The 24,769-nt window shown below is 47.7% G+C and overlaps 1 protein-coding gene across 2 annotated transcripts; it reads left to right on the top strand.

Moving 5' to 3' along the window:
* The first annotated feature begins 7,163 nt into the window (after nt 1–7,163).
* On the top strand, nt 7,164–24,769 carry Rapsn (receptor associated protein of the synapse). Of its 2 annotated transcripts, XM_038331696.1 has the most exons (8): nt 7,164–7,355; nt 7,817–8,155; nt 20,964–21,122; nt 22,199–22,297; nt 22,372–22,494; nt 22,943–22,996; nt 24,158–24,357; nt 24,697–24,769. In XM_038331696.1, the coding sequence occupies exons 1-8, from the start codon at nt 7,164–7,166 to the stop codon at nt 24,767–24,769; spliced, it is 1,239 nt and encodes a 412-aa protein (XP_038187624.1). The 2 variants fall into 2 exon arrangements, with proteins under 2 accessions (XP_038187624.1, XP_038187625.1); XM_038331697.1 differs by lacking the exons at nt 22,372–22,494; nt 22,943–22,996.

Genomic DNA, 24,769 nt, shown 5'->3' with positions numbered 1-24,769 from the left:
CATATATAAACACTACATCTGTCTTCCTGAAGTGTTAAGCTACCTGGAAAAGCTAGTCCCTAAAGGCCATGACTGAGCAGCATGCCAGAGCATCCTAAGTGGGCAAACCCATGGAGACTCAGTTTCAGAAGCTAGAAATTCAAGAGGTTTGAAATTGATCTAAGATGGCCACACTGGCGCATGCCTTTAATTCCAGCACTCGGGCAGATCTCTGTGAGTTTCAGGCCAGCCTGATCTACAAGTTCTAGTTCCAGGACAGGGTCCAAAACTACAGAGAAACCCTGTCTCCAAAAACAAAACAAAATGTAGCCTGAGGTCATTTGTTTTGTCTTTTGGGATCATTTCTTTTTTTTTTAAGATTTATTTATGTATACAACATTCTGCCTTGATGTATGCCCGCACACCAGAGGAGGGCGCCAGATCTCAGTACAGATGGTTGTGAGCCACCATGTGGTTGCTGGGAATTGAACTCGGGACCTCTGGAAGAGCAGCCAGTGCTCTTAACCTCTGAGCCATATCTCCAGCCCTGGGATAATTTCTTAAAGCCAGGGTTGGCCTTGAAATCCTTTACACCTAAGGATGACCTTGAACCGATTCTACTTCTTCCCCCTCCAAGTTGTGTTGGATTATAATTGCACCACACACCAAGATTCACGTGGTTTTCTTATATTTAAGTCATCTTGATCTCTTATCAGTAATAGGGAATAACGCCCACTCCAGTATTGTGTAACTATTTCCTCCAAATTGAAACATCATCTGGGAGGGAGGAGAGAGACTCAGGAAGCCAAGGAAACTGGTGGCTCAGGCCTTTAATCCCAGCACTCGGGAGACAGAGGAGGCATATCTCTAAATTCAAGGACAGCCTAGTCTACAAAAGCAAGTTTCAGGCCAGCCAGTTACACAAAAACCCTGTCTCAAAAGATAAAACAGGACTGGAGAGAGGGTTCGGCACTTAGGAGCACTGGCGATTTTCCCAGAGGTCCTGAGTTCAATTCCCAGCAATCACATTGTGGCTCACAGCCATCCATGATGAGATCTGGTGCCCTCTTCTGGCCTGCAGGCATACATGCAAGCAGAACAGTGTATATATACTATAATAAGTAAATCTAAAAAAATTAAACACAGGCTGGAGAGATGGCTCAGCTGTTAAGAGCATTGCCTGCTCCTCCAAAGGTCCTGAGTTCAATTTCCAGCAACCACATGGTGGCTCACAACCATCTGTAATGTGGTCTGGTGCCCCCTTCTGGCCTGCAGGCATACGCACAGACAGAATATTATTGTATATATAATAAAAAATTAAACACACACCAGAAGACAACCTGCAAAGTTATATAACCTGTGAGCAAGCACTTGGAGTAAGGATACTTGGTGGAGCAGACTGCTGGGTGAGCTTTCCAGTGGTACAGCTGCCATCTCCCTAGAAGAAAACACAACCACTATCCCTTCTTGAAGACTACTCACAGACGCTACAGGAACTCAGAGCAAAGCTTCAGCTCTAGGTGTGCCACCCAAACACAGGAATCATCTAATAAGTAGTTGGGAAGGGAGACCCCCCTCAGTGGGGTTGCTTGTGAGCTGCCCAAGTAGTCAGTGATGCAGCTTCTGGGAGTCATCCCTGTATTGAGTGGGTGTTGTGGTGATGGAATGGTTAACCAGGCTAAACTTGAGTGGACACCTAAGACCAGGACCTGGAGAGATGACTCAGTGGTTAAGAGCATTGGCTGCTCTTCCACAGGACCTGGGTACAATTCCCATTACTTACATGGTGGCTCACAAACTAACTACAATTGCAGGAAGCTAATGTCCTCTTTTGACCTTTGTGTATGGGGGCTGCTGCAGATGGTTTCACTATGTGGCCTTGCTGGCCTGCTTTTATGTAGACCTACCTCTGCTTTACCAGTGCTAGCACTAAAGAGGCGTACTACCACACCCAGATTTAATGAATACGTATAAATAAAGACCTGTGAATCCCCAAGCCACCAGCCCCTGAACTCTTCCTGTCCTCTCTAGCACCTCCTCAGCCCTCTGCGAACTCCATGGCTAATCCGTCAGCCATTTGCTGACCCAGTCCTTTGGTTCAAGGTTTCTTTATTGGCACAGTGGAATGGCTGTACAAATAATTCTCCCACAACATTCCCCTACCTCTGTCTAAATAAAAAGGAAAGGTTTTAACTGTAACATAGTAAAACTTAGATACAGTAAGAACAATTATCAAGTAAGAAATATATTCACAATTGGCAAATTCAGAGACAATATCTATCTTGGTGAGTTCAAGATTTTGCACCTAATTTATTTTCTATCATAATTAAGGTAAGCTGTAACTATAACTGTCTAATCTTAACCCCACCAGATAACCTAGAGAAGTATATAATAATTATCTGAATAAACAGGAAGTGAAAAGCAAGCAACTTCCAAAACTAAGAATCAACAGGGACATCTGGCTCCCGGGACAATCACCCCAGGGTTCCTCTGCAACATTGGTGCATCCATCTTCAGCCTGGGGGCCCAGATGTCTGACAGGCTGTTCTGTGAGCCAGGATTTTGAAGGATTGTCCTACCTGCCTTGGCAAAGTTTAGCAGTTGCCTGCTTTTTGTGTCGTATTTGTCCAGTTCGGACAGCATACTGGCAGCAGTTGAAGCAAGGGCAGTTTCTTTGTCTGGTGGCAAACTTTGCCATAAATGAAAGCAAACTATACCTCGGTTTTTTAGTGCCTGTCATCTTGAGGAGTAAATTGATGCTGCCAGGAGCAGACATGTCTCTCTGTTATCAAAAGGCCCTGTGTTATTAAAATATTAAAATGCCATATTCTGTTGGTCTCTAAAGATCATATTTTTCGAGACAGGGTTTCTCACCACTGCCCAGTGCAGCTATCTTTTTAAAATATGTCTCTTGATTGACCTTGAAAACATACCTAGCATGATTTATAAGTTTGATTATTATAGATGGTTAATTACTAGCCTGTATTTCTTTATTATTTGAATTAGCATTCAAGGACTAGAACTTTACATTTTTAAATGATGCCATAAACAAGAAATAGTATACAAAAAATCATACCAAGGTAAAATATTTGAGATTAGTAGTTCCTTTTTTAGTTTGAAAGTAGATTCAATAATCTACCCTTTTGCCAGGTGTGGTGTGTCACACATTTAATCCCAGCACTCCTGAGTCAGAGGCAAGTGGGTCTCTGAGTTCAAGGCCAGCCTGGTCTACAGAGTTATTTCCAGGACAGAGAAACCCTGTCTCAAAAAGAAATTCTACAGTTTTATTCTATAATTTCTATATCCACCCCATTTTCTTTTCTGAACAAGATCCCTGAATCTTTAATTTCCTTGTTTAGGTTTCTCCCTAACCATGACCAATAACAGCTTCTGACCCCCCGCCACCAAAAAAAAAAAAAAAAAAGTCAAACATCCATTGAACATTCAAAAACCACCCAGTCCACTTCTTGGGAATATGGGCATCATGTACTTAAAATCACTTCCTGTTGTCTGGGAACAACGGCATCCATAGGGAATCCTGGGAAAAATGAGATAAGATAAATCCCGGGAGAGCTGGCTGGTGTCCAGTCTCCGAGTGATGGGAAAATCCTGGCTGGATAGAGTACAAGACTGGACCATCTTTGCTAGCTGCTTTGAAGATATCCTGAGTAGTTTGTAGTCCAAAGATGATCTCTGGGTGGTGTTTGCCACACAATCCAGGTAGCTGCATCGTTGTGGGGCCCCAGTATCCTTTTGGAGACTTAAAAGGTTGCTGTTAGGAACAGACACAGTTCACTGCAGGGAATTTAAACATGTTAAATGTCATATGCAGCAGATATCGGATAGGTTAAAGGACCATGGCCTATTAAATAGTCTGAGGTACACAAACTTTTTCTAGTAACTAGTTTCTAGTTACCAGCTTCAGACTCAAAGCCCAAAATCACATACATGAAGCTAGATGAGACCTATTTCTAGAATTAGTATTCTATATGACAGTATCACAACAGAAGGTTTAAATATATATATTAATCTTATATAAAGATATATGTCTTTAAAAAAATTGTTTTCTGAGACAGGATTCCTCTGAAGCAATGGAGCCAGTCCTGGAACTCGCTCTGTAGACCAGGCTGGCCTCGAACTCATAGCGATTTGCCTGCCTCTGCCTCCTGAGTGCTGGAATTAAAGGCATACGGCAATGCCACCTGGCAAGAGAAGTTTTAAAGACTGAAAATAAAAAGAATATCAGATTATAAAGAAGAATATGAGATTATATAGAAGAGTCCCTAATTTTGGGTTTTCTTTTGTCTCTCTCATACTAGGCGGCTCCTCTGACATGCGAGAGCAGTTCTGGATTTTCCTTTAAGCATGCTTTGGTTTACAAGAGAGAGCCATGCTCCAATTCCAGACCCTATTGCCTCACTTTGCCCCGATGAGCTTTTTTAGAAGTGATTTATATATTTTTATTTTATGTGCATTCACGTTTTGCCAGTATGTCTGTGTGAGGGTGTCAAATCACTTGGAGCTGGATTACAGCCCACCTTAATTAGTTCTTTAAAGACTGAATTTGTAGTTGGAAATTTTTCTGTCTCGACTGGTCTCACCGGACCAGTTTCTTTACCGCTCGTTTCCCACCGCTGCTTATGAAATAATCACTCAGACAAATATTAAGTATAATTGCTTGGTCTATGGCTTAGGCTATTACTGGCTAGCTCACTTTTTTTTTAAAAAGATGTTATTTATTATATATACAGTATTTTGCCTGTATGCCTACCTGCAGGCCAGAAGAGGGCGCCAGATCTCATTATAGGTAGTTATGAGCCACCATGTGGTTGCTGGGAATTGCACTCAGGACCTCTGGAAGAGCAGCCAGTGCTCTGAACTACTGAGCCATCTCTCCAGCCCCTAGCCCTCACTTGTAAATTAACCCATTTCTAATAGTCTGTATATCGCCAGATGGCCATGGCCTTGCCTATGCTTGCTGGCATCTCCCCACCCGCCTTCTTTCTCTCTCTGTTTCTGCTATATTCTATTCTATGTTAGACCAAGGCAGGTTCTTTATTAGCTAATGGGAGGAGTACATATTCACCGTGTACAGAAGGGCATCTCACATCAAGTGTTTCCACATTCACCTGCGTGCTGAGGAACTGGGGAGATGCTAGGAAAGGACCTACATCCTCCATTTGTCCAGGAGGAATGATGGGAACTCCTGGTGGGTACACACTTCCTGGAAGTGGTGGCAGTCGATGCACAGCTCTGAGAATATAAAATCCACTGAATTATCTACTCGGATAGAATTAGCTGTGCAGTGGGGTCAGAAGTGACTTGGAGGAGCATGGGTGAGTTGAGTATCGGGTCTGGAAGGGACTTCAGTTGCTCTCAAGTGCACAAGGTCTCGTGAATCTAGTATTTAAAATATATAAGACCCCACAGTGTTTGGCATTAAAGTTCACAGAGATGCTGTCAAATCAGGGTTGGGATTAGCATTGGGGCGCTTAAGACTTTTCTCATTCAGTGTGTGTGCATGTACACATGGATATACATACATATAGAGACCAGAGAGCAACTTGTGGGACTCAGTTCTGTCCTGTCACGTGGATCCCAGGGATGGAACTCAGGTGGTTATGTTTGGTAGCACATGCTGTTGAACCTTTTTAAACCTTGAAGGACCAAGCTGTGGCCCCTGGCCGTCATTTGTCAGTGGAGTAGTATTGTCTTTTCTCTCTAACAGTGTTTCCTTCACGCTAGAGACTGCTCTGAGTCCTTGCGTTCTCTGACAGTCTGTAAACTCGGTGCTGTTAACCTTTCTTCTCCAGGCCTAGTAATTTGCCCAAATTCTCTGCTCACACAGCTGATATAAAAATGCAGCAAGCAGGGACTGGAGAGATGGCTCAGAGGTTAAGAGCATTGCCTGCTCTTCCAAAGGTCCTGAGTTCAATTCCCAGCAACCACATGGTGACTCACAACTATCTGTAATGAGGTCTGGTGCCCTCTTCTGGTCTGCAGGCATACACACAGACAGAATATTGTATCCATAATAAATAAATAAATATTTTTAAAAAAAGAAAAAATGCAGCAAGCAGAGCCAGGCTGGCAGCCATTGTGCTGTGCTCTGCTGTGTGTGAGCCCTCTGTGAGAGTTTAACTATCTCACCTTGTAGAGGAGGAAACAGGCCTCTGGCACCAACTGTCTACGGTGAGGTGTCAGGAACAGTGTGAGCATATGCCCAGGTAAGTGTCTAAATGATGAGTAAATTGCAGGAATAAAATGGGGTGGGGTTATTAGGAAGGAAAGTGGAGCTGCAGCCAGATGCGGTGGCTCACTCTGTTAATCCCAGCACTTGGGAAACTGAGGCAGGCAGATCTCTGTGAGTTCTAGGACAGCCAGGGCTACACAGAGAAACCCTGTCAAAAAACAAGATGTTCCGTTAGCTGTGTGCGGTGTCTCATGCCTTTAGTACCAGCAGTCCAGAGACCAGCCTGACCTACAGAGTTCCAGGAAAGCCAGGCCTACACAGAGGAACCCTATGTCAAAAAACAAAAAAAGGAAGACAAGCACTGGCTCAGGAGGCAGAGGCAGGTGGGTGTCTCTGAGTTCCAGGACAGCCAGAGCTACACAGAGAAATCCTGTTTTAAAAACAAATGAGAAAGAAAAAGGAAAGCAGAGGTGAGAGGAAAGCAGAATAAGCACTCACCCCATCTCTCTGAAGCCTCTGTGCCCAGTGTCCTGCCTGTTTCCTGTTGTCATAACCCCTGTCCTAGGCTTGCCCACATCCCGGCAGACAGCCTTTGGCAAGGCTTCCGGAAAGCCTAACCTGCCAGGGTCATCGAGGCGGGTATCAGAAGTGTCAGTGGGGGCACCCAGACAGGTTCCCAGGTGGCAGAATGCCTGTTTGTGGAGGAGCTGCTTTTCAGCTTTGGGTGGGTGCGGCATAAACCCTCGTGACCTTGCAGCTGACATTCCTCAGAAACCACATGGTCCCAACTGGCAGGGACAGCTGCAGACGGTCTAAACCAACCTTGTTCCCAGGGTGGCGCCCGTTATCCATCCAGGCCCTACTCAGCTCCTGGTGTTGCTTTTCCCTCCCAGTGGGCAGTGGGCAGCCGATACTTTGGATCCAGCACCATGAGGGTCTAGAAGCAGCTAACCAACCACGGTCTTTCCCTAAGTGGCCAGGCTGTGGGAAGATGGGGCAGGACCAGACAAAGCAACAGATTGAAAAGGGACTGCAGCTGTACCAGTCCAACCAGACAGAGAAGGCATTGCAGGTGTGGATGAAGGTGCTGGAGAAGGGCTCCGACCTCGTGGGCCGCTTCCGGGTGCTAGGATGCCTGGTCACAGCTCACTCAGAGATGGGCCGCTACAAAGAGATGCTGAAGGTACATGTACCCGCATAGGCTGCCGTGGGAGGGCCTGGGTGCTGGGAAGGGGCTGGGAACAGGGCTGGGTGGCTCCTAACTCCCAGGCTTCTTGTTAACTTCCTGAGAATCCTCTGTCTCACAGGTTAATAATTTTCAGAATTCATGGAGGACCCTGAGGCTTAGATAGCTGGGTATCTTAAGATGCAGGCTTGTGGCCTTCAGCTCGAGCCTCTGAGCCCAGGGATCTCAAGACCAGACCTCCAAACCAAGATTTTAGTCTGGTACTTGCTGGCTGGTCAGCGGTAGACTCCAGATCCGAGACTGGGTGTGAAAGGGTGGTGTCTAGAGGATCTGCGGTGATGGGAGCTCTGAGTTGGAGCTTTGGGGTCTGCTGCTCTGGCTGTTAGGTCGGGCTAGGTGTGGAGGTGGTACAGGTTGGGCCTTGGCTAAGTGTTATCTGCCTACTACCCTGGGGTCAGTTTGCTGTGGTCCAGACTGACACTGCACGGGAGCTTGAGGATGCCGACTTCCTGCTTGAAAGCTACCTGAACCTGGCACGCAGCAATGAGAAACTGTGTGAGTTCCACAAAACCATCTCCTACTGCAAGACCTGCCTTGGCCTGCCTGGCACCAGGGCTGGTGCCCAGCTTGGGGGCCAGGTCAGCCTGAGCATGGGCAATGCTTTCCTGGGCCTCAGCCTCTTCCAGAAGGCCCTAGAGAGTTTCGAGAAGGCCCTGCGCTATGCCCACAACAATGATGACACCATGCTGGAGTGCCGCGTCTGCTGCAGCCTGGGCAGCTTCTACGCCCAGGTCAAGGTGGGCCTGGGCCTTGGCGGGGGTGGGGGGGTGGCGGGGCGGGGAGGCACAATGTGGGTCTGGAGCTCCCTGAGAGCCTTTGGGGGTGGCGGGTCTCACTGTTTATGGTAACTATTCCCTGATTTCCTTTGAGCCTTAGCCAATCAGAGAATAGAACTATCTGACTTGCCATCCTGCAAATGGTCCTGCAGATGGCATAAGGTGGCTGTTAACCTGCCTGTGGTCTCATCAGCCGTGTATTCATCTGGATGGACGAGTGGTCTTTGACACCAGTGATGTGGTTGTTCAGAGAGCATTTCTGCTGCACATACAGGTCCACAAACTCACTGGCATGGTTTGTAGAGGCTTCACCTTGCTGGCTACTACCCTCAGCCCTCCTTTAGATAGGGTACGATGAGCGCCAGGGAAGGTGGAGCCATTCAGATGTCCATCTCTCAGGTGGCCTGTGTGAGAACAGCCATGGGTGGACTTGAGCAAGTCCCCCTCTTTCCTGAGCCCTAAGGGGTCTGGCTATAAATGAAGAACAGCAGGACTCACAGAAAGGATGTAAAGATTTATTTATCAGGCTGGAGAGATGGTTCAGAGGTTAAGAGCACTGGCTGCTCTTCCAGAGGACGTGGGTTCAGTTCCCATCACCCACATGGTAGCTCACAATTGTCTGTAACTCCAGCTCCAGGGAATCTGGCACCCTCACACAGATACACATGCAGGCAAAGCACCGATGAACATAAAGTAAAAGTAAATACATCTTTTAAAAACATGTTAATATTTTTAAAAAGATTTATCTAATATTTAATGAGGAGGGTTGGAGAGATGGATTAGCACTTGCTGCTCTTGAAGAGGATCCAGGTTTGGTTCCCAGCACTGACATGGTGGCTCACAACTGCCATTAACTGCAGTTCCATACCTCTCAGACCTCTGCAGACCGCTGCATACACCTGTTGAACGTACATAACACCCAGGCACACACAATACACTTCTATCAAATAAATAAGAAATATTTACCGAGCCAGGCACTGGTGGTGAACGCCATTAATCCCAGCACTTGAGGGGCAGAGGTAGGTGGATCTCTGAGTTCCAGGACAGCCAGGGCTAAGCAGAGAAACCCTGTCTCAAAATAAAAGAAAAAAAATTTACTGAGGATCCACTACATCCCAGGAACTATTGGAGTGTGTGTTTATAGCAACAGACAATTCAGGGTCCCTTACAAAGCCACAATCTATCTGGATGAGAAGGGCAGTTGACCCAATCAGGAAGGCGGTTGTGCATCATATGAAGAAAGGAGAGCAATTCCAGGATGTGGGGTGTGCTGGATGTGGGGTGTGCTGGATATGGGGTATGCTAGGATGTGGGGTGTGCTGGATGTGGGGTGTGCTAGGATGTGGGGTGTGCTGGATGTGGGGTGTGCTAGGATAGGTGTGCTGGATGTGGGGTGTGCTGGATATGGGGTATGCTAGGATAGGTGTGCTAGGATGTGGGGTGTGCTGGATGTGGGGTGTGCTAGGATGGGTGTGCTGGATGTGGGGTGTGCTAGGATGTGGGGTGTGCTGGATGTGGGGTGTGCTGGATGTGGGGTGTGCTGCCATTGTTAAGAGAGTAGTCGGAAAGTCACGGTGGCTGATGGTGGAAGAGAAGGTTGAGCCATGCAGAAATCTCAAGAATTAGCACCAGGCCAATCTCCACCCAAAGAAAGGGAGCCACAGAGTGCCAGAGTTGTGTGAGGAAGTGGGAAATCATGCAGAAAGGTGCGTGTGAACACTTCTCGTCGCCGGGACTTTAGTGGGGAGGGGTGAGAGTGTCTCCTGAAGCCCAGTGCAATTTTAAGATTGATTTTTGTTTTATATGTCTGGGTGTTTTGCTTACATGTGTGTCTGAGTACAAAGTGTGACACCAGAAGATAGCATTGGATCCCCTGTAACTGGAGCTACAGATGGTTGTGAGCTGCCATGTGGGTGCTGGAAATCAGAACCAGGTCCTTTGGTCTTAACCACTGGGCCATCTCTCTGGCCCCAAGCTTTGGTGGAATCTTAACTCCTGGCACATGATACTTTGTCCCCCCAGAAAGGAAAATAAAGTAAGAAAATATAACAATACAATGAATTCCCATATACCCACCACTCAGATGTATTCATATTTTACTAGCTTTGGTTTACACGTTTACTGTCATATGAGAAAATTGTTGGTGTCAGACTGGGGATGCAGCTCTGGTGCCAGAGTGCTGTCTCAGTGTTCACAGAGTTCGATTCCCTCAGCACTGCATACACTGAGTGTAGTAGCACACAGGTGAGCCCAGCACTGAGGAAGCAGACCAGGCTGGCCTGGCACTCAAAGATCGTCTACCTCTGTGTGCGCCACCACCATGCAGCCTTTAAATTTTATTTTATGTGCATTGGTGTAAGGGTGTCAGATCCCCTGGAACTGGAGTTACAGACAGTTGTGAACTGCCATGTAAGTGCTGGGAATTGGACCCAGATCCTCTGTACGAGCAGCCAATGCTCTTAACCAATGAGCTGTCTGTCTCTCCAGACCTTTGAAGGTCATTCTTAACTGACGATGAGTGTGGAGAGCTCTTGGGGTTCGTGAGTTCTGTGGGAGGCAGGGATGGAGGAAGGGAGAGAGAGACAAAATTGATGGCACCTCACTATTTTTATTTTTCTTTTAGTATATTTTTTTTCTTTTAGTATATTTTTTAAACTTAGTTTATTTCCTCTGTAAGAGTGTTTGCCTGCATGTATGTTCACTGTATGTGTGTCTAGTGCCCCAGGAGGCCAGAGAGGATATCCAGTTCCCTGGAACTGGAATTACAGGTGGTTGTGGGAGCCAGTCCTTTGCAAAAGCAGCAAGTCCTCTGAAGCACTGAGCCATCTCTCCTGCACAGCCAGCGTCTCTATTTGACCCTGAAATAGTTCTGTATAATAGCTCATATGCTAAGGTATCCTGGCATTTGGGAGCCACACTGCACAACAAAGTTCACTTATTGGGTGGATGCATTGGGCTGGGATAAAACAGGAGGGTGATTGCTTTTGCTCAGGTGAAGGAACAGCAGGGAACTGAACAGAACAGGGTTTCTGTAGAGGTTCTTGGGGAGGGGTGGAACTTTTCAGGGTGAAGCTTTCCAGGGTAGGGATTGGTGGGATTTCATGTCCAGAGATTGAGCTTTTTTACTCAGTAGGGTGGGAACAGGGTCCAGCTGTTAGGGCACTTAGAGTGTTCTGTGGGTTGAACCTGGCAGGTGGAGGTCCTCGGGAGACGCTTTGCCACTTGTATGCCTCAGGGGGCTTACATCTCTCCCCACCCTCTTTTTGGTTTATTATTTTTTTTCTTTTTTTCTTTTTTTGGTTTTTCGAGACAGGGTTTCTCTGCAGCTTTTTTAGAGCCTGTCCTGGAACTAGCTCTTGTAGACCAGGCTGGCCTCGAACTCACAGAGATCTGCCTGCCCCTGCCTCCCGAGTGCTGGGATTAAAGGCGTGCGCCACCACCGCCCGGCTGGTTTATTATTGATAAACAATCAGGTTACTGGAAAGTAGGTGATGTTATCATTGAACTACTTCGTTTTGAATTGAAGTACTTTGTGTAAACAATGTCAGGGTATAATTGGGAGTCACTAACCTCTTCCTTTAGCCAGGGACCAGTAATCCTGTAATAGCAACTGATTAACAGTCTGGTTAGAGATCTTTTGAACCTGTTGAAGAAATCTAGTCAAGAAGTTTATACGGCTGGGTGCAACCAGTAGGACTAAGAAAAACAGGAGAATGGAGTAAGAAGGTGTTTCTCTTGCTGGGAAGACAACATGACCACAGTAACTCTTATAAGGAAAACATTTAACGGGGGTGGCTTGCCTACAGTTTCAGAGGTTCAGTCCATTATCATCATGGAGGGGGCATGGCAGCGTGCAGGCGGGTGCGCTGGAAAAGAGCTGAGAGTCATACATCTTTCAGGAAACAAGAAGTCAACCGAGATACTGGGCAGTATCCTGAGCATAGGAAACCTCAAAGACCGCCCTACAGTGACACACTTCCTCCAACAAGGTTACACCCACTTCAGCAAAGCCACACCTCCTGTTGTTAGTGCCACTGCGAGATGCCACACCTCCTGTTGTTAGTGCCACTGCGAGATGCCACACCTCCTGTTAGTGCCACTGTGAGATGATAGGAACCAATCACATTCAAACTACCACAGAAGGGTAGACTCCCATTCCATACTGGACAGTTAGGGAGTCGCTGGCCAGAGGGTGAGGATGGTCTGAGCCACCCACTGGGGATCCCGGATGAACTAAGAGTGAACAGCTGGGGAAGTGGTCAGCCCCACTGCTCCCATGGTGACGCCCATGGTTGTACCCAGACTGTGGTAGGTACTGGCAAGAGTTCTTCACTGGTACCACTGCTAGTTTCGGGGAAAGGAATACCAGGGAACAAGTAAGTCCCAGCCCACCCTGAGTGCTGCAGAGAATCAAGGCAGTGTAAATATTTGGGCATAGGGGCTAGGTGGTAGAACTGAGGGTTAAGGAATTATTGCAGTCTACAGAATCCAGTGTGCTCACAAAGTATGTTCCTCAGGAGCATACGTGAAGAGACGTGGGAGAGATAGGGGTGGCTTTAGAGCAATTAGAGTGTCGGGTGGACAGTCGATCAGACAATGGACGAGGCCACAGATGGTTGTCAGTTTGACCCAAGAGGGACACACGTTCCCCAAAACAGTCAGGCAAAGCATCATTCAGTAGCTGATATGCAGAGGTTAAGGTCCGAAACGAGATGGTGTGACGGAGGTGGGGACAACATTGTCTTAAAGGGGTGATGTTGGGGTGTAAGGGAGGCTTTGGACCGCTTCTACCATGTCTATACCTAGGGTCTGAAAGAGTGGGATATGTGTCCTCTGGTTTGGTTTTTTTGTTTGGTTCGGTTTTTTGAGACAGGATTTCACTGTTTAGCCTGGCTGTCCTGGAATTTGCTTTGTAGACCAGGCTGGCCTCGAGATCCACCTGCCTCTGCCTCCTGAGTGCTGGGACTAAAGGTGTGGAGCACCACCGCCCGGCCTCTTTTTGGGGAGTGGGGTGCCCTCTGTATTTTGATTGTGCCTGATTGGGCAGCTGTGATAAATGCTATAGTAAAGTTTCAAATGACCTTATCTCCCATCTGGGGTGCCATAGGTCATTAATTAGTATCTAAAAGATTGGTCATTTTGCATAAAAGGTGGAATGTCTTCCTGAGTATGCATCATACATCCTACAGGATCAATAAGGGCAGCCTCTGTAAGTCTCTGGGCAGTGTCGACAGTGAACTCTAGTGTGATCACAGAGAAAGCAGGCAGAGTGGACAGGTGTCTGAGAAGCTGACTTAGGCACAGGTATCTTCTTTTGGCAACCTGCTGGTGAGCAGACTTCAGGCCCCACAACACACGTGATCTCGCTGAACTGTTAAGTACAGGTTTCCTAAACCTTTGAAATCTTTTTTTAATATTTATTTTTTTATTATGTATACAACTTTCTGCCTCCATGTATGCCTGCAGGCCAGAAGAGGGCACCCGATCTCATTACAGATGGTTGTGAGCCACCATGTGGTTGCTGGGAATTGAACTCAGGTCCTCTGAAAGAACAGTCAATGCTCTTAACCACTAAGCCATCTCTCCAGCCCAAACCTTTGAAATCTTAATATAACAATAGCATAGAGGGAGGAAGAAACAGTTTTCATTACCTTAAACCACTTTCTTAGACCCTCAGAACTTTCTAAAGCTTTCCCCAGTAACCTCTGCTAGGCTGTCTTTAGGAACTTCAGTCCTGCCACACAGTGCTAAGTCTCAGTTGTCTTGATGATCCCATCATGTATTTTTAAAGCTAATACACCTCAGTGACTCATTTCATAAAGGCCGGCTGCCAGCATGAGGTGCATTCTCGTATGAGTACATGGAGGTGCAGCGTTAATACCTCAGTAAGCAAAAAAATCTTTTTTTTTTTCTTTTTTTGTTTTTCGTTTTTTGTTTTTCGAGACAGGGTTTCTCTGTAGCTTTGGCGCCTGCCCTGGAACTAGCTCTTGTAGACCAGGCTGGCCTTAAGCTCACAAAGATCTGCCTGCCTCTACTTCCAGAGTGCTGGGATTAAAGACGTGCGCCACCACCACCCAGCTCAAAAAATGTTTCTTTAATCTTATCACGAACCCTGTTTTTATGATTTTTGTTTTTAGAAAAGGAATTATCAACCAAAAATAGAGAAAACTGGCCAGGCATGGGGAAAGCCCCAGTGAAGGAGAGATGGGTAAGGGAGTTATAGGGTCCTGAACTGGCCTTTGACAGCCTGCTATAGAGCAATTTCCCAAGCCTGTTAGGATGGGCTGTTGGTTAAAGGTGGGGGGATATCACTTCGATGATAAACATCCATGTGTAAGGGCTACCCTGGACAGGTGTAGTTAGAAAGGAATAGAGGAGGAGAGCAAGGTGAGATATAAAAGATTTTCAGGGCCGGGTGGTGGTGGCACACGCCTTTAATCCCATTACTTGGGAGGCAGAGGCAGGTGGATCTCTGTGAGTTTGAGGCCAGCCTGATGTACAAGAGCTAGTTCCAGGACAGGCTCCAAAGCGACAGAGAAACCCTGTCTCGAGAAAACAAAACAAAACAACAACAACAAAAAAACAAACCAAATAAGATTTTCAGATCATTTGTGCAGTGGCATACACTGCCACCACGGAAAACCGAGTGTGGTATCTTAGGCCATGAAAATGCACTGAGGCCAAGCTGTTTGCAACTGAGCAAGACTCCAATGCAACCTGAGCTCACGGAGGAAGAGAGGAGGGGTTGCAAAGGACTCAACTAGACGAAGTTCCTAAACTCCAAGCTGGAGCTGAGAGGCAAGACAGAAGCCCAGGAGGACACAGAGAAGCTGTTAGACAGGGGGCAAGGCCACAGAGGCCCAGAGGGTGGGGCCCTGGAGGGTGTAGCAGGCTCCAGGAGACAGGACACTTTCGGAGTAAGGGAGGAGGGATGGATGGAGAGAACAGGTGGAGGGGAGAAGTGGCTAAAGAAGTACGCTCTAGAATTTGGAATTAAATATGGTGTGTGGCAGAAGCCAGCAGAAGCAAATGATCAAAAACAGACATAATTATGCACACCGTAAGGAGTCAAATCAACAACTAGAGTCAGTTTGAAATGTCAAAATGTGGGCATGGCTGAAGGCTAAGTGTTGCATCCTCTACCAGTGCTATCTGAAGAGAGAGCACTCAGGAAGAGGGTAGTGTTTGGAGAGAAGCCCTTGTATGCTAGGAGATGGGGCAGTAGTGAAAAGAGAAGGCAGTAGTGGGTGACCCGGAAGTTAACCGTTTTTATTTGTGTATAAGAAGTTTGACAGAGGCCGGAGCATACGGGCAAGGTGCCCATCCTTGAACAGTATGCTCTGTGTTTTGGTAATTATGCAGTGGGCACAAAGTAATTTCCCAGTTGGTGACCCAGGAACCTGAGGGCGTATTCCCCTTTTCTGTAACCTGGAGAGAGAAGAGGGAGTTCAGTTCAGAAGATACAGGGCCAGGGTCTGGAGGAGGGCCTGTTGCAGCTTACAAGATAGCTTGGTAAGGGGTTCAAGAAGGGTTCGTGTGAGGGCCTGAGGGCAGCCTCATATAGAGAAGAAAAAAGGAATCCGAGAGTGTAAGAAGCTGGCCATCCTTGGGAAGGATAGAATTTTGTCCTTGGTGTTGGGACTTTGTTCTCTATCTAGGGTAATGTGGAGTACTAGCTAATCCTAGATAAGTAACCTGAGGGCGGACAGCTGGACCTGAGAGAGTAACAGCCTATATTCCTGGCTGGACAGAAAATATAGTAAGGTAGAGGCATCAGTCTGCACAGACGGACTGGTTATATATTGCATAAGCTTGGATTTAGGAAGAGACAGAATAAGTCAGAGGCTAGAGCCTGGCTAAATAGAGGTAGCATGTCCTGGATCCCCTGGGGTAGGACAGTGCAGCAAAGTTGGGTGGGAAGGTTCCAGATCATCTAAGTAAAGGCAAAGGTATTTTGTGACTGGGGATTGAGAGATGTGGAAAAGAAGGCATTCTTGGGCTGGAGAGATGGCTCCGCGGTTAAGAGCACTGCCTGCTCTTCCAAAGGTCCTGAGTTCAATTCCCAGCAACCACATGGTGGCTCACAACCATCTGTAATGAGGTCTGGTGCCCTCTTCTGGCCTGCAGACATACACACAGACAGAATATTGTATACATAACAAATAAATAAATGAATATTAAAAAAAGAAGGCATTCTTGAGGTCCAGGACAGGGAGGTGTTGAAGGGTGTGGTGCACAGGAGAGTGTAGGCATTGGGTATCATGGGATGCAGAGGGACCATGGCTGAGATGAGGTTGAAGATCCTGAACCAAGTGGTGGTCCATTGTTCTATTGTTGTTTTAACCTCAAATAGGGGAGTATTAAAGGGGGGAGCGGGGCACAGAAGGTTCTTTCTTAGAGGTCAGAAATAAAAAGCTTATATCCCCTGATCAGGGCTGTGGGAAGAGTGGGTATGGAGTCTGGGTGTTACATTTGGTGGGGTTTGGTGAGGTTGGTAAAGCTGACCCTCTACTCTAACAGTAGAGGAATGAGGAGAGGTGGGTCCCTAAAACTCCGTCAGGACTAAGTAGGCGACCCCAATATCCAGAAGGAGAGAGACAGATCACCCTGATACTGTGATGTCTACCTGAGACTCCCAGGCAGAGATGGCACTGGTCAGGCCAAGGGAACCAGGGACCCTCAATCATCCACAGCCAGACTGAGGACGACTGAAGGGTGAGGTGGGTTTGCTGCCCCCATGCCACGAGGGACATGGTTCGGGTTGTTTACATGGGTTCAGACAGGCCCAGGCCCCATGATCCTCCTGGCTGCATTTGAAACAGGGACCAGGAAGTTCTTAGGCTTTGGGAGGCTAGGAAACCTGGGCAGTGGCTATGGCTAGTCGAAAGGCCTTTAGTAGCATCAGGTATTTTTGTTTTGGGGTTTTATCATCTCTCCCATGGTACACCTTAAAGGCCATGGCCAAGACTTCTGCCTGTGGAGAAAGGGGTCCTTTTTCTAGATGTTTAAGTTTTGCCCTGATATCAGGGAGACTCTGGGAGAAGAAGGACCTAAAGAGTTGTGTCCACCTAGGTCTAGGGGTCCAGATTGGTGTATTGTAAGGGGATCTTTGTGAGTTGGTCTAGGAATTGAGTGGGGTTTTCATGTTTGTCCTGGGTGACCTCTTGGTGTAGTGAGGGGCTGAGGGCAGGCCTGTTTTTCATCCTGCCTGGCTCCTGGCCACCTGGCTAGCTTATGCCCGGAAATAACAACACACAAATTGTATTCATTTAAACACTGCCTGGCCCATTAGTTTCAGCCTCTTACACACATCTTGACTAACCCATATCTAATAATCTGTGTAACACCACAAGTGGTGCCTTACCGGGAAAGATTCAGCATGTCTGACCTGGTGGCTGGTTCCATCGCATCTGTCCCAGAGAGGAGAGGCAGGGCAATTGCCCAGAGAGGAGAGGCATGACAATTGTCTGAGCCATCTACCTCACTTCCTTCTTCCTGTTCTGTCTACTCCACCCACCTAAGGGCTGGCCTATTAAATGGGCCAAGGCAGTTTCTTTATTAACGAATGAAATCAACACAAGCAGAAGACTCTCCCACATCATCTTGGATCTTTTTCATATTTTAGAACTTAAGGGGGCCTTCGAAGACTAGCCAGGAGGCCAGTTACAAATCAATCCCTGGCAAGGATGCCCCCTGGGATATTGTAATTCCATTCAGGGGCCTGGTCAGGGACCCTCAGCGCTGACAGGGTGGGCAGCCTGCTGCTGAGGAGTGAGACCGAAGAGAAAGGAAAGGGACCATGAGCTGAGACTGAGAAGGAGGGCTCGTTAGTGTGATTGAAAACAGCGGAGGAATCCTCTAGGTTGGGCTTTAGAGCTAGGAGGAGTTGTTTTTTTTCCTTGGTTTTCTTAGGCCATGTGGTCACTTTTAATCAAGATGGGAATGAGGCTACCTTGGTAAAATTTTATTTCTAGAAACCATATGGAAAAGCCAGGTGTTTTGTGCTTGTCATCTCTGTGCCTTGGAGGTGATCCATGACGATCACTGCCAGCTAGCCTAGACTACCTGAGACACTCAGGCCAGTGTAAGACTTGTTCCCAAAACAAAACAAACAAACAAACAAAAGTCAAATGAGACCAAGGAACAACATCTGAGGTTGACCTTTGCCAGCACGCGCACGCGCACACACACATATAATATTGAAAAAAATAGTCTGCTGAAAAAAAATCCAAAATTAAAATCATGGTGGTTGAGGTCTTTAATCCTAGATCTCTGTAAGTTAAGGGCCAGCCTGATCTATATAGTGAATTTCAGGGCAGCCATACCTACAGAGAGTGAGACCCTATTAAAAAAACAAAAGTACGCCATGCAGTGGAGGCGCACGCCTTCAATCCCAGCACTTGGGAGCAGAACCAGGTGGATCTCTGTGAGTTTGAGGCCGGTCTGGTCTACAGAGTGAGGAGGACAACACAAAGAAACCCTGTCTTTAAAAAAACAAAAAACTAAACAAAAAAAGTAAAAATTACAAAAAAAAAAGAAAGGAAAAGGCTCTGGAGAACTGGAAAGATGACTCGGCACTGGCTGCCCTTTCCAAGACTGTGGGCTCGATTCCCAGCACCACAGCTTTGTAATTCCAGTTCCAGGGGTGTTCCACAGGCACCGCATGCATGTGGGCTAAGACATGCTGCTGGCAAAACACACCAGATAAAAAAAAGTAAAGCTCAAAGGAAAAAGAGCTTATGGGGCTGGGGATGCGGCTCCGTTAGTAGAGTACTTGCCTAGTGTGCCCTAGTTTGGGTCCCCAACAACACATGCACCTATTAGCATGGTCCCGAGTGGCAGTGAGTAGGTTCTCTACCTTGAGGGTTGGCGATGCCCTTTTGTGCCAGCTTGTCAACCCATCCTGCAACTCTGGGCTGTAGCACTTTCCCTAATGGGCTCATTGTCCCTAGGTGCTGCCTGAGTCACAGTCTCATGTGACTACCCATGAAATGCTGACACCTACACCCTTTTAGTCCCTCTTCATTGATTATTGGCAATTTCTTTTTCATTTTTATCACAGGGTCCTTTTTTCTCCCAGTGTTGGGGAATGGAATCCAGGGCCTTCCAGTATGGTAAACAAATCTCCAGCAGAGCTATATCCACAGCCCTCCATTGTTATTTTTTCATGTTTGAATTCTCTTTTTTCAGTTTTGTTTATGGGGGTTAGCTGTATGTGTTACAGTATATTCAGGTTTACCCCTGAGCTATCTTCCAACCATATTTGTATTTTTTGTTGTTTTGAGACAGGCTATCTCTGTGTAGCTCTGGCTGTCCTGGAACTCACTCTGTAGACTCAGAGATACATTTTCTGCCTCCTGAGTGCAGGGATTAAAGGCATGTGCTACCACTGCCTGGCTTATATTATTTTAACTTTGCCCAATGGAAGTCCCTCCAACCTTGACTCCATATCCTTTTGAGTGTTTTATTTACTCTCTGTTTATTTGACACAGGAAAGAGCCACAGGCTCATTCTGAGCATCCTTTGGTCTAGGTGTGAAGCCTCCTGTTCCCTCAGGTTCTTTTCAGTGGGCAAAGGTGTGGGTCCCAGTGTGTTCACGGCTGCCCCATGAGAAGCTGGAGTTCCTACAGCAGGGCTGTTTCCACCCACAACCTAGTGTTGTAAACTCTGTCTTTCTTTATCGAGATAGAGATTTTGGGTCCAACTGTTTGCTTGATTGGTTGCTTAAAGACGGTTTCATGTACCCAGACTGAATTCACATTCCACATATAGCCAAAGCTGGCCTTGAACTCCTCCACTTTCTAGATGCTAGATTTTCAAGTGAGCAATGTCACACTCAGCCTTGCCGTTAGGTTTTAAATGAAGTGGGAGATTTCAGAACATGTTTGTATGTAGTATGAATGATTAGGTAGAGAGACTTTAATGATGCAGACCTAGGGGTTTGGGCTTGGGGATTGGTTCCCAGGGCATGGATAGGGAGGGGCACAGAAAGGGAACCAAGATATAGATCAAAAGATGTGGCTATCCCAGCACTCAGGAGGCAGATGCAGGCACATCTCTGTCTACAGATCAAGTTCCAGGACAAGCTACAAAGCTACAAACTCTCCAAAAACCCAAAAGACAAAGAAGGCGTAGCTAAGAGTAGACATGGGCACTCCTGAGCTGCTCTCATGAGGTGTGGGAGGCAAGAATATTGACTCTGTATCGGAGGTGCTTTTGTGGGTTTGAGGAGGATGCATTTGAGAAGGAGTTCATGGGTATGCGATGTTCTTTGGTGCTAATGCTGATGGAACTGTGCCAGCGTTCAGGAGCAGCTGCTCCTGGGAGCTCCGGTAAACTCCTGTGTGGCTCTGCAGCCAAGCAGCCCTTCTGGGGCTGGATGAGCAGGAAAGCCAGCTGTGTTTTTGCTTTTTCATTCAGTGAACAAATATTGATTTGCATCAGCTAAGTCTAAGAACTGTTTTAAGCTCTTGGCATACAGCAGCAAACCCAAGAGGCCATACCTGTCCACTGGTTTCCCATTCTGCCTGGATCATGCTTTCCACTGGAGGTCAAAATGAATGAATGAGCTGGCTGTGACCATGGCGGTGCATGTCTGTGATCCCAGTTCTCAGGAAGCATAGTTGGGAGGACTGCAAGTTTCTACTAGCCTGAACAACATAGAAAAAAACAAAAACAGAAAAACAGATGGGGGTGGCTGTCCGAGAACCCAGGTCTGGAGCCCTGCCTACCACTCACTGTGTCCCCCTCCTGTTCTGTGTCCCTGCAGGACTATGAGAAAGCCCTGTTCTTTCCCTGCAAGGCTGCAGAGCTTGTCAACGACTATGGCAAAGGCTGGAGCCTCAAGTATCGGGCCATGAGTCAGTACCACATGGCTGTGGCCTACCGCCTGCTAGGCCACCTGGGCAGCGCCATGGAGTGTTGTGAGGTGGGGAAGCTGGGAAGCACTCAGGTCGGTGGGAGTGGGAATGGATCTCAGCTCAGGACACTGGGCCCCTATTTTCTAGAACAGCCCACACAACCCTATTCCCCCACCCCCTACCCTGCAACAAGGCCTGCCATTAGCCACTGAAGAGAATATTTCTATCACAAACTCTGTCCTAGACCTTATTTCCTTCCAGTCCACCCTCAGGGCAGAGATTCCCTGTCCCCAGCAACCTCTGTGGACAACTTTGAAAAGTAAGATATAAGGGCTGGGGTGTGGCTCAGTTGGTAGAGGGCTCGCCTAAGACGCACAAAGCCTAGGTTCAGCCAGGCGGTGGTGGCACACGCCTGTAATCCCAGCACTCAGGAGGCAGAGGCAGGTGGATTTTATGGAGTTTGACACCAGCAAGTTCCAGGACAGCCAGAAATACACACAGAGAAACCCTGTCTTGAAAAACCAAAACAAGGAACTGAAGAGATGACTCATCAGGTAAGAGCACTGGCTGCTCTTCCAGAGGTCCTGAGTTCAATTCCCAGCAACCACATGGTGGCTCACAACCATCTATACTGGAATCTCATACCCTCTTTTAGCATAAAGGTGTATATGCAGATAGAGCGCTTATACATAAAATGAATAAATCTTTAAAAATAAATAATGTTTTAAAAAAAGAAAACCCCAAACAAACAACAACAACAAAGCCCTGGGTTCAATCTGTAGTCCTACAGAAAACCCAGCTTGCTGGTGCATGGCTATAATCCAGTCCCAGCACTCTGAAGGTGGAGAAGGATCAGAAGTTCAAGGCTTGACTGGTTTACATGAGACTCTATCATTTAAAAAAAGAAAAAAAAGAGAACAAGAGAAGGACAGACTCGAATTCCAGTACTTCTTCCTCTGGTCCCAATAAAGGTACTTCTCTCTGAGTCTGTTTTCATCAGCCGGAGATTACTGTGATCTTAGTGGTGCAGTGACTTCATCTGAGGATGTCATGACCCTAGCTGTCCCTCTGAGGGGCTCCTGGGTATGGAACACCTCGTATTATGATCCCCTCAGCTTGCCTGAGTGCCCAGCCTCCCTTGCAGGAGTCCATGAAGATTGCGCTGCAGCATGGTGACCGACCGCTGCAGGCACTCTGCCTGCTCTGCTTCGCTGATATCCACCGGAGCCGCGGGGACCTGGAGGTGAGATTACCAGAATGAGGTGGGGGAACCTTGGGCCCGGATCACCTTAATTCCAACTCTGCCTGGCTTTGCAGACAGCCTTCCCCAGGTACGACTCAGCTATGAGCATCATGACTGAGATTGGAAATCGCCTGGGGCAGGTACATGTGCTGCTGGGTGTGGCCAAGTGCTGGATGGCCAGGAAGGCGTTGGACAAGGTGAGGCCAGGCCCTTTCCTGTAGCTAAAACTCTCCCTGGTGCTCCCAATTTGGGGTCACATAGGCAATACCGGGGGTGTGGTACTGGACTTGTGCCCTTTATTTAACATCTGCCTCACTCTGTTCCCATGAAGTCCAAATATTCCAGTATTTACTCTCAAAGGAGGCCCGTGTCTTAGCCTAGGGACCCACAGCTTATAAAGGGCCAAAGCTGGCATTTGAGGCTGAGATTCTTAAATTCCCTTCCACTGTCTCATAGCATCCCATGAGCAGTCATGTTCTGCCCATTATGTCTGCATAAACTAAGGTAATTTGCTCACACAGTCCTTCCTACCTTCCCACGGGACGATGGCTCCACCCATTTCCCTCCCCAAGCCCACTTTCCTTTTCTTTGCATGAGTCAAGGCAGTCAGACTGCCTACAGCTCTGGCCTCTGCTCACCTTCCAGGCTTTAGATGCCATTGAGAAAGCCCAGGACCTGGCTGAAGAGGTTGGAAATAAGGTCAGACATGATTATGTCTCCTGGGTCTGGGATCAAGAACCAGAGGAGGAAAATTAGGTGTGGCATACAGCTCTAACCCCACCACTCGGTGGAGGAGACAGGATAATCGGAGTTCAAGGCTAGAGTTGGAAACCAGCTTGGGATACGTGAGACCCTGCTAGAGCTCCAAGCTCCGCGGACCTTCTGATGGTACTTGCAGCCATCCAGAACCCCCGGATCTCCAGCTTCCTCCCAGAGAATATTTCTGGGGCTAGGCAGGCATTTCATAGCTTGGAGAAGCACTGAATTCCTAGAAGCCTCTTAACTTCATTAAAAACCCCTAGCAGGCTGGAGATGGCTTACACACCTGTAATTTCAGTTCCATGGACTAGACCTCTTTTCCATGGGCACACGGACAAGGGCATGCCTGTGGCACACATACATATGTGCAAGTAGAAATACTTGAACACATTACCAACCCTAACAACATCCTCTACTCCGTAAGAGCTGGGTACTTGTTATCAGGTGCTGTGTACCCTTATAGGTATTGGCTGCAGCCTTTCCTGGGAGCGATCTCATGCTATGGATGAGGCCCAAGGCCCCCAGCAGCAGCTGCTGTGTCTTAATACTCAAGTCCATAGTATATATAGTGTCTTCAGTTGTCCCCATTACATCCAGACCCCATAGTATATATATCATCTTCAGTTGTCCCCATTGGATCCAGACCCCATAGTATATATAGCGTCTTCAGTTGTCCCCATTGGATCCAGACCTTAAAGCCTTGGAGAAAGCTTCGTGTTTTCCTGTCTTCTAGAAAATGTGCATCTCTTTCGGCTCTGATGCACAGCCCAGCTAAGATGCTGATGTAGATTTGCTTTGGCCTGGACCACAGCCACTCACATTTATCCAGGTAGCACACTGAGCAGAAGTGAATACTCAGTAACAATTGGAAGCAAATGAGTTATTGTAGAGGCAACACAGCGAAACCCTATCTTAAAACAAAAACATGGGTCCCACGTTCTCATCTCTGTTCACTCGCTTTCTGCCCAAAGGGAATCTAAGGCTCGGGGTGGGCAGGGTCTTTCTCCCAGGTCCCACAGCAAGACAGGGTTGTGACAGGAGTAGCACCTCCTTAGCCCTGCCCTCTGTCTAGCCTCACAGAATCTGTTCCCACCGTCTTAGCTGAGCCAACTCAAGCTGCACTGCCTGAGTGAGGTCATCTACCGCAGCAAAGGGCTGCAGCGGGAGCTCCGCGCGCACGTCGTGAGCTTCCATGAGTGTGTGGAGGAGACGGAGCTCTACTGTGGCCTGTGTGGCGAGTCCATCGGGGAGAAAAACAGCCGGCTGCAGGCCCTGCCGTGCTCCCACATCTTCCATCTCAGGTGAGGCCTTTGCTGGGTGGGCACGACCCCAAGACCATACTAGCGGTGTCAAAGGCAAACTACCGGGTGTCTTCCCGGGCCCACTCACTGACTTCCCTCCAGCCTCATGAGGGGGCTCAGAGAGACCCCTTCCAGGACCCCTTGCCTCGGTGGTAGCAGATGCAAACTTTGCCCTAGCCTGGAAGCCTGTGGTGCAGGGCAGACAGGAAGTGAGCAGGAGGCCCGGAGAGCCTTATCTGCCACTGAACAGTGACCGGTGGACTGGAAGGGAGAAGACACAAGCCAGAGACTAGAGACAGTCTGGTCTGGGTGAGTGGACAGAGCCCTCTGCCTCCGCAGGTGCCTGCAGACCAATGGCACTCGGAGTTGCCCCAACTGCCGCCGCTCCTCCATGAAGCCAGGTTTTGTGTGA

This window comes from Arvicola amphibius, chromosome 5 (assembly GCF_903992535.2).
Source record: "Arvicola amphibius chromosome 5, mArvAmp1.2, whole genome shotgun sequence".
Classification (NCBI taxonomy): Eukaryota; Metazoa; Chordata; class Mammalia; order Rodentia; family Cricetidae; genus Arvicola; species Arvicola amphibius.
The sequence above is the reverse complement of the archived record's forward strand: the minus strand, read 5'-3'. Positions and strand labels throughout refer to the sequence as shown.